General features: G+C 43.8%; 1 protein-coding gene across 1 annotated transcript in view; it reads left to right on the forward strand.

Annotated features, from left to right (window-relative positions):
- Positions 1-7,178: 7,178 nt before the first annotated feature.
- The window catches only part of LOC103373782 (membrane-associated guanylate kinase, WW and PDZ domain-containing protein 2-like), a gene marked incomplete at its 3' end in the record, with an annotated part of 60,394 nt that continues 57,018 nt past the window's right edge, over positions 7,179-10,554 (forward strand). The window contains exon 1 of the mRNA XM_008303768.1: positions 7,179-7,597. Within this exon, the coding sequence (XP_008301990.1) occupies positions 7,300-7,597 (298 nt within the window). The remainder of the gene's footprint in view (positions 7,598-10,554) is intronic.

Below are 10,554 nucleotides of genomic sequence, written 5' to 3' on the forward strand. Positions count from 1 at the left end.
GCTGGGATAGACTCCAGCCCCCCATGACCCTAGTGAGGATTAAGCGGTGTATAGATAATGGATGGATGACGTTAACGAACCTATTCTAAAAATGCTCATCTGAGGACAACAGATGCTTCATCCATTTCAGCCATAGTCGTACAAGGCAGCCTCCTCACTGAATCTTCAAAAGCATGGTGCCGGTTTCTGTAACAGATACCAGCCCGGTCCCAGAACAGGGACCTGCAGGGTGGAAGAGGTTAACTACAACTTCAGTATAGATGGATAGATTTAGTTTGGACTATTGGTCAGGAAGCTGTTGTTAGATTTCACCCTGGGCTCTGAGAAATGTTTGTATTGTTTTTATGTCATTTTGGAGACAACACAATCATTTCAATACTTGCAATCACACAACTTACACCAAGTCCTCCAAAATCACTTGTGACTGACCACTTCAATGTTAGTCTTGTTTTGGTTATGTGGCATCTTTCAGGCATAAAATTCTGAGGTCAAGCTCGTCCACAACAAACAGAACAACTTGAATGTCACATTTTTAAACGTAATGCTCACTTACTAAAGTTCTCCTGATGTGTTAAACCTGCTGGAAAAAGCAGTGATGCAGCCAAAGTGTTTGGAAAGAGTCGAGTCAGTAAACCTCCAGTTTAGTTAGCTTCCTAATCGGCGCCTTTGTTTCCGGAGTTAGTAAGAAATGTTCCTTAAAATGAAGATGAAGAACTCTGATAAATAATTAGTGTCATAATCACTGTTTCCATTGTTTTGTTTCAACCACCTTAAAACCCACAAATGAGAAAAAGGCAAGTCTACAAATCTTGTCTTTTATTCTTTAGCCACCAATCTACCAAATTAAACGGCTTCCTCTCCTCAGAGACAGAACTTCACCATTTTGGCTCAAAACAACAGGAAGCAGCTTCACTCCAGACCTCTGGATGAGGTTTCTGGTAACGATCAGCAACAAATCTGTGACTGCGGGAATCTACTGGGGACGTATTTGTCCTACCAACCAAGCAGACATGGGTAAGTCTGCCTTTCTAAACTAAAAAGTAAATACACACAATTAAACTAACCACTCAGGAGGAGGGGGGAGATTTAGAAAGATTTAAGGGCATCTGTGGAGCACCGTTCAGCAGTAAATAGTTCCCTCTAGTGGACACAATCAATGGCTGCATGTAATGACCAAGACTGATGGCTGCTTGATGCTTATAAAGGAGACAACTGAGGAAAATCTAATCACCAGTTTTAATATAATTAACATAGATTGTTTCTGACAAAGACGTATTGGCCTTTCGTATAAAATCTCTATTGGAGAGGCCCCAAGATTAGCGCTAATTAATCATGAACTAGAATGAGAAAGTGATTTCCTACCAAGCTGTGGTGATTTAAAGCAAGAAATGAGGCCCAGAATCCTTTCCAGCATTCACAGGCTATGAAGGGAATTAGTTTAGAGATAGTGATAGGATTATCAGAACAACTGTCATATTCCAGCCTGTATATATTTATATATATATATATTTTATAGACATCAAGATGATGGCAAACAGCCTCCTACAAATGGGTCACAGCAGTGCCAAGGCTAACTCCTGTCTCACAGACTTAGCGAAGCCATCACCGCTCAGGCACAATGATTAGGCATTAGCTGAGAGGACACTATTTTTGGGAGGCATTGTGTGATTTAAAAGCTAATTGCAGAGTCATTTAGCTAATCCCCAAAGCCCTCCCAGCGAGATCAAACAGTGTGAATGTGAGGCTCCTTCGAAATGAAGGTATGTGTTTGAGGAAAGAGTAAGAGAGAGGATGACGATGATGAGGCTTCCGATGGAACGGCAGCTGACCACAGAGTCGCAGCGAAAGAAATCCAAACCAGACATCTGGTCCAAAGAAACTCACTGATAAGTGTGAGAGTAATAACCGGCTCATAATTGATGGGCAGTTTAATACGCTCAGTTTTTTGAAGGAAATATCTGAGGAAATAAATGGAATTAAGCAAGTTATTGAGTGAGTTCTTATTTAATAATAATGTGTAGATGAAGGTTGTGGCAAAATGGATTTGGCTGAAATTGATCACATATATACTCACTGTTTTAATAAAAAAAAAAAAAAAACATATACATTCTTATAAGGATTCCTTAAAGGACAGGTCAGTATTTTGGAAACTACTCTTCCTTGTTAACAATTAGATTTAAAAAAAAAAACACCAATCCAGTGTTTGTAGACTGAACATGTAGCAGGAGCTAGCAGCTGGTTAGCTTAGCTTAGCACAAAGACTGGAAACATGAGGAAGAGCCACTGACCTCCAATAGTCCTCCTGCATCAGCACTTGAAAAGCTTCACAAGACTCCAGGAGGTTGTTCTAAAATCATGCAGAACATTTACTGTCCTGTGCAATAAACAAATGATGCATCCGGATGATCTGGTGAGTTAACAGCATCTTTATGAATGCTGTTGGTTTCACAAAACTTTCGGATTCACATTTGTTTTACTTGTTTCTAACATTGTTTTTAGTGTTTTTAGTCTATTTTTTTATTGCTACCCTGTTGTGTTTGCAGATCTTTGCAGTGGCCACCTCTGATCTTCAGAACAGTTCATCTTTCCATGTGAGAACAGCTCAGGCTCCAGAAGATTTACGTTGCTTATTAAGACCCGTCTGTTTTAATTTGCTCCCGACTGAAGTAGATCTTGACAGCCTGACCTTTCCTTATTATCATCTTATTGCTTCTATTCAGATTTGTCTTTTCTATTGCATCCTATGCCTCTATCTGGACTGTACACTTTGGCTCAACTCCAGTTATTTTTATTGTGCTTTATAAATAAATGAGACTCTTTTAATGCTTGTTAAAGAAACATCTACATATTTAGACATATGAAACACACACAAACCACATTTTACTATCTTGTTTCTTCTTTTTTGACCTTCTATTTTCTTATCTTCTTCTTTAATTTCATTTTCCTGCTAGATTTCTTTTTAATTTTCTCACCTCACAAAAAAAAATCGGAATATTTAAACAATATGGTTACTCGAATGATCATGCCAATAAAACATACTGAATTGTAATTTCAACAAAAGTAGCCCTATGCTAGCTGCTGTTCTCAGTCTATTTAAGTGTTCTGTAAGTGCTGCTCTCAAATAAAGCACAGACAAATAAATCAGCCTTTAGATATAACAGAGGTATCCTCTAGCACAAAGGCAAATCTCCCAAAGTTTCTCTTTGAGGCAACACAATGAACCGTAAACCTTAAATGTGTGTATTATTACATTTTAAGTTAATATTCTAAAGAAAAAAAAGTTGCACGTGTTCACATCCTGCAGTCATCGAGCATTATTATTCATTTTTTGTGATCACCTGATGAATCTAACTCCACTTTATTCTCCTTTTGGTTCTATTTTTGGTTTTCACACACTCCTGAGGGAAATATGTGTCTCTTCGGCTGCTCGGTGCTCCACTGTGTCCGCCAGCTCGTCTCTAGCTGAGCCTATCTGCTGTTTGGTGCTGAGCAGGTTGTGTGCAGCAGTTTATTTTTTAGAGCTTCTTCATTTAAAACAGCTGCAACTATCGAAAACGCCGCTTTAGGAGCAAGACAACTAAACAATGAGCTCTGTGTGACGCTCAGTAAAGCAGATGCAGATGGAAACTGTCTCCAGGTTGATGAGTGCAGGTTTACTTTTTTTTTTCTGTGATATCTGTGGAGCTCTCGTCTGCAATTACTCATCAGCTGATAGCGCTGCAGATATGTGAAAGCTAATATCATCTGCTGATTTCTTAGTTTCCTCCAGTGGGTCCAGAAGAATGTCTGGATTGGTTGGAAGTCAGTCTGGATTTTTGCACAGGTGTACTTTGCCATCACAAGTTTCTCTTCATAATTAAATCTCATAGCGAGCTTGGAGGAAAAAAAAAAAAAGCCAACGTGATTTACTTGCCAATTCCCTAAAGCCATTCAGTCTAATTAACTTATTCTGTGTGTGTGTTGCATTCGGGTGTGTGAAACTGATTTTTAACTGCTGCTCCAGCCCTGCACACCCCTGGGTTTCTAACAGATGCCACTTTAATTTTTAAGTTTAAAAAAAAAAAAATCTCTTCCAAACGCAGTCTCGGTAGACGTTAGACGGCGGCTCGGGCCTGTTCTTCTTCTTTTTTTCTTTCTCAGCTCTTTTGCACATCTGTAGATAAAATAAAGATGATAAAGACGAGAGGAGTCTGTGTGTGAAGGTGACCCCGCTCTCCCCCAGTCTTTGCTGAGCAATGAAAACAACTTAGTGTGCATTTCCTCCCTAACAGCAAACGCACAAAGCAGAGAGTCAATGAGGGAGGCGGTGAACTAAATCCATATAAGCTCTATTGAAATTCCCCCCTCTGAGTGCGCAGACTGCCTCGTGTTATTGTATTTTTGCCTTCTGGTGTTGGCAGTCTGCTTTAGGATGCTCATTACTTTCTGTCTATAATGATGATATAAAGTAATATCTTTATCTTTCCCCTTGGCCCCCCCCACCCAGCGTGCACAAACACAGCCTCAAATATGTTTACAGTGTGAGGAGGCCTTGGAGGATGCTGTAGGTGTGCACATTCACACGTACTTCCATTTAAACGCTATTTGATTTTTCCATCATCAAACTGACACTCGAGCCAAAACCAGCTAATTGCAATGAGGCTCTCCTCCTGAAGCCGAAGCTGTTGGAGAGTCCGGACGCCCGAGAGCTGCTGCTGCTGTACTTCCAGTCAAATCTTAAAAGTAGCAATGAGCCGCTGAAAGTGACTCCAAATTTAGACGCTGCAGCTCAGAAGCTTCGACAGCTGATGGCTTTTCTCTTTGTTCTTCCGTCGCACTTCTGCTCACAAAGAAACGTCCAAAATAGTGAAATACTCTGATCCAGATATAGATCGATGAGCACAGTACAAAAAAAATCCACTGTATGATTTATCCTGCTCATGAAAAATAAGAAATACTGCTTATGTAACAAACAAACAAAAAAAAAACTACAGTGTGCCAGATTTGTATTCTCTTTGAAGCCATTATGAGCTCATTTCATGATTTAATAACTCTAAATTTGGAGTGAAAACGTGCCGATTCGGACTTCCTTCAGGCCTCTGCAGTTCTGACGTCCACCAGCAGAGGAACAAATAGAGATTCATTTCCCCTCTGGGTGTCTAATCTGCTAATCCAGCCAGTTCTCTGGATTATGCCAGCACTCTTTCTCCGCTGTGGTGTTTAGACTTTAAAATGAATCTAGTCTACATCATCATCTGCTTAGAATTAGTGTCAAAAGCTTTTGCTGTTACCCCAACATACAGCGTGACCTAAATGCCAAGACACTGAAGTAAGTAAAGTGACAGTCAAAGTGAATCCGCTGCTCTTCATGGATTATTTACTGGTTTGCAGAGACTCGGGGGGCGGCTTGTGTACAGTAGCGTTGTTTTGTTGGGGAGGATGCTCACATTACAAAAGCGCAGGCAATGCCCTTAAAACATTCACACACACACAAACTGGGAGGCTGAGAGTGGCAGTAAGAGGGACTGTCATCCTCAGTGGATTTGGAGGAGCAGCTCTTGACTTATGTGCTAAATATTGAATGAAACTTTACTTCGCCCGCTTCGCAAAAGCCACGCAGCCCATGAAAAAGTAATGGCAACAAAAGGATTTGTCATTTTCCGCCGGACCTGGATTTATGTCATCGCAGCGAATTATGTAACGACATGAAGAGGGTGAATTTCACCTCATAACACCGTCCAGAAATGGGTCCGGGCTCGATGTTTTTACTGCCTACATGTTCAGAGAGTAAACCTGCGACATGCTGAAGTGTGAGGGTGGGTTTAGACCTACTGGATGTGACATAGTGAAAGGATCCAGGGGAATAGAGGCACCTGAGACGGGATTTTGGGGCTTAAAGGTGCTGTGGGTCTTTATGCTTTCCTCGCCTACTTCCCAGTATTTTTATCCCAGTGAACTGCACATTTTAGTGTCAAAGCATATTAAATAGATAGGCAGCTTTCTTCAGAGGCCTTTAATAACTAAATGAAACCAACATCTGACGCTATGCTGTGTTTAACAAACCATAGAATATTTTATTTACTTACTCAACCATGATCTTTGCCCTTAACCATGGCTACCATGTGCAGATATTCTAGAAAGTATGATTTGTTTTTTAAACCAAATGCTGCCATTTGATATAAATATGGCAGAAGGGCTGATTCTTGTGCAAGTACTAACTTTACTAAAAATGCTCTATATACGCACAATAAAAGCTGAAATAAACAGGTTGGATCCTCAAGACAATAATGTCGCCTTAAGGCTTATATCAAACGATTCAGGAGATTGTATTTGCCACATGCTCCTGCAGTGAAACACAAAGTGATCCACAACACTGTGCAATAACTAAGACATGATTTGAAAGAAAAAAAAAATGTTAAAAAATAGAAAAAGTCATAAATAATGAGGAGGTAGAGACTGTGAAGCTAAAGTGCAGTGTGGATTGCGCAAGACCTGCAGATGTGTGTGTTGTTTTGTTGTGCACGAGCTTGTGTGTGTGTGTGTGTGTGTGTGTGTGTGTGTGTGTGTCTGCATACATGTTATGTATCATATAATGCACCTAAGTGTCCATGTAGTGTTAACAAGCAAACTTGTAATTAATTTAAGGGACTGAGGACACCCTGGTGAACCTGCAGGTCCCTGAAGGCCCCACGGCAGCTGTCCATGTTTTTGGCTAAACTCTTTTTTAATTTTTTTTTTTTTTTTAAATTAAAGGAACACATAAATGTTCCTTGTGAGGGTTTTGTAAGCTACCACTTTAATAAACAGGGGGGGAAAAAGTGTGTCTAAAATATGTTTTGCTTCCGACAACACGCGTGCATGTGGGCTGAAGTTTCCGTCTCACGCCGTGTGAGCCGCGCTCCGTCCTGCGTGTCATCTCCTGTGTGTGATCACAGCGAGCCTGAGGAAGCGCCCCTGGCACTGTAGTAGGAGCGAAGCGCCTCCCGTGTTATTTCCCCTCCTCTCCATCCCTTTACGCCGAACCAGAACCATTCATCTCTCCCCTCCTTCAGGCTTCACATCCGGGTCATCCGCCAGGATCTGTCTCTTGCGTCTGTGTGTCTGACAGAGTAATAATTATTTCATCCGCCGCCGCCGCCGCGCTGTACTGCAGCTCTCTGCCCGACTGCGCGGCTCTCCGAGCGGACACTGCGCCTAGCGTGCACCGGTGATGATGGAGCCCCGAGCGGCGTGAAGCTGCAGCCGGTCGCACAACGGCGGGGATGAGACGGTAGGAGGCTTTTGTATGGGCTAGCCCGCGGTGATCAACTCGCCCTAACGATGTCGAAGAGCCTCAAGAAGAAAAACCACTGGACCAACAAAGTCCACGAAGCGGTGATAACCCGGGGGAAGGAAGGGGAGCTGGGGTTCGAGCTGAAGGGGGGCGCGGAGAACGGCCAGTTCCCCTACTTCGGCGAGGTGAAGCAGGGGAAGGGACTGATCCAGAGCGGCAAACTGGCCCAGGATGAGCTGCTGCTGGAGGTCAACGACATGCCAGTGGCCGGGCTCACCACCCGGGACGTGCTGGCCGTGATTAAGCACTGCAAAGACCCGGTCCGCTTCAAATGTGTCAAGCAAGGTGAGAGGGGCTGGTGGTGGTGGGAGAGGGGCCAGGAGCGCACCGCCGCCGCCGCCGCCGCCGAGCGGGCTTTGGGAGGCGGGGAGGAGTGTGTGTCCGTGTTTGTGTATGTGCAGCTGTGATTAAGATGTCATTTGTGCAGTCATCTGTCAGTCTGCACGGAAAAGGGGGGAAGCCGGAGGTGGACAAACCTTCGCTACAGGCCCGTGTGTTGGTGAGACGTAATGAGGAGACGTAACGAGAGGTTCGGTCCGGAGTGTGTTGGTGAAACGCAGCCGACGTTTGTTTATCAGAGTCGCTGGTTCGATGCCACAGCCTGGAGGGGGTGTGTCCGATCAGGCGTCATGCCACAGCCTGCGGTTTTCTCCTCATATTTGGTCGAGGACAGGACTCGTTTCACCAAAAAAAACAAAAACGGGCCTTTGCTGTGGATCAAATGTGTTTTTTGTGCTGCTGTAGTCAGACAGACACGCTTCACACAAAAACACAGCGAGTCTGCTGCTGTCAGTCCACACCGCTGCTCTCACTGTAGCCTCCTGCAACTGCGCACTGGTGGAAAATTAAACCCATGCAGCTTAATTACAGTTGAGTCCACATTGATCACCTCTGTAATCAGCTCACAACAACAACAACAAAATAAAATCATGCACTCAAACATTTTAGCTTCTGATATTGTGCAGGTCTCTCTGAGTGAGTAGCTTTTTATTTTTTTTCTCCTTCTTGTCATTCCTGAATCATTGTGGCCTGTGATGCTGCAGGCTTGTTGTAAGGTTTTCTGAGCACAGCAGTGGATTTGTGGCAACACAGTTGACTGAGTGACCTGCTTCTGTCAGCCAGTGTAAAAGCAGACAGGGTCTCCACACAGCTAGAACATTGGATGGAAGCAACAGCGGAGGAGATGGTTATCAGCTCCGAGGCTCACTTTAAGTCCCAATAAGTGGCTGAAAAGGGGGCCTGCGTCCTCAGCCGTGAAATAAGCTGGAGTGTTTTCTGGGACATGAGTAAAGCAAGAAATCAAACCGGTGTTTTAATTTTTTTTATTTTTGGACATTGCTCACAGGAGGATTCTTCGCCTTCGCCTGCTTGTTTCTCGCTCTCTGTGTTTCCACGGCTTGTGCAATGTGATTGATTGCTGAGTGAGAGCTGCTGACAGAGTAGAAGTCTTGTGATGTGTGAGGGGTTAAATGCTAATGTGGATGTAACAGACAGATCTATTCTCTCCCCTCCCTCCCTTATCCATTTAAACATGAGTGTATTTTGAACTGCCCACCTCGCTGCTCTCCAGATGAACACAGTCTTTGCTGAGAACGTCCTTGGGCACTCTGCTGTTTGTGCACAGCTTGTTGTCCCCTTCACTATATATTTTTTGTTCTCTCTCTCTCTCTCTCTCTCGCTGTCATATTACTATTTGACTTTCACCCAGCGGAGAGCGGAGTGTATTTATGGCAGACAGTAGCTGACACACTCTCGGCCCGCTGAGGAATCATCTAGAAGCGGTTCGGCCACACACGACCCCCTCCAAAAAAAATCAGAGATGGATGTCCTGTCTGAGTGCACAATCATGTCTGACCGCCCATGCAAACATGCGCGCACTTGCACATTTTAACGGGCTATTTTCAGTCAGGTGGATTGTAGAAACCCCCCCCCTCCACCTCCACGTCTGACCCTGAGGGGAGCTCAGCGCTGACAGCGAGGCCCGATGGACCTCCAGAGCGAGGTCGCAGCCGTGACTCTGCCCCGACCTCCTCTCAACACGCTGTTACATCTACACTCATCACGGCTTTTGGGAAACGACGGCGTGCACGCGTGTTGTCACTGTGCATCCATCCAGGACCACAAAAAAAAAAAAAGGAATGCACCTTTTATTGGAGCAAAAACCTGTTTATTTGTGGTTCTGCTGCTGCTGCTGCTGCATTCCCAATTCTGGGCAAGTTTATAGACGAAGCCTTGAACGCTGGCAGGATCGTTTTCACAAGTCCTGTGTTGGCAGGTTGTTCTTGCGCATCACAACATGCAGGATGTATCGAGTCACCTTCAAATAGCATCCGTGGAGGTTCATCAGTGCTATATAACCAGCGATTAAATCAATTAATCAATCACACACCAATGGCACACGGTTTTTGTTTTGCATGGGAATTATTTAAATGCCAGAAAAGAAACACAGTTCAAATGTGCATCTGATGTGGGCTGTTATTTATTCCCCTGCTGCGTCTGTGTGTGTCGCTGCTTCAAAGGTCTCACTTTCTGTCTTGTAAATGTATGTGCTGTAAATAAATCTCCACTAATGCCGGCGTAACAACATAAAAAACAACCAACTTCAACAGAAGATCAAAACATCAAGAGTATATCTCAATTTTAACGCTCTACAACCCTCAGTCAGCCTTTGAGATATTTTCTGCAGCACTTAAAGGACTTTTTTTTTTTCTTTCACCGAGGATGCTTTGACGTGTCACAGCGAGAAAAACACAGGTGTAAATAAGAAAGTGGCTGATGGCTGGATTCCATTTAGCTGCTTCGGTTTCAGGGTGCCGGCGTTGCTCATGCTGACTCGCTGTCACCGTCGCAGCACGCCGGGACGTTTGGATTAAAAAGACGTGTGCTGTGAAACAGGCACACAAATTAGCGCGATAAATAATTTCTCTAATACTCTGTTTAACCCGACTGAACTCCAAGTTGTGTCACATCTTCAGCTCATTTTTCACAAAGTCCTGCTCCTCTCCAGGAACGACCACGACGAGGAGGAGAGAGAACTCACAAGTGTTATGATGCCGTAAATCATGAAAAGTTGAAAAAAGGTTGAATTTCCTCATTTATTTACAAAGTAAACCTGGAGTCAACACATGCAGCATGTTTTTCCATGAGTCTAGCCATCGACCAACATGGTCGTTTAGGGCCGATGCTGATTATTGGTAATCAAGAAAACCAGACGACTGATATTTGGAGTCCGTATACATGTA

Source organism: Stegastes partitus, unplaced genomic scaffold, assembly GCF_000690725.1.
Source record: "Stegastes partitus isolate 25-593 unplaced genomic scaffold, Stegastes_partitus-1.0.2 Scaffold2066, whole genome shotgun sequence".
NCBI classification, from domain to species: domain Eukaryota; kingdom Metazoa; phylum Chordata; class Actinopteri; family Pomacentridae; genus Stegastes; species Stegastes partitus.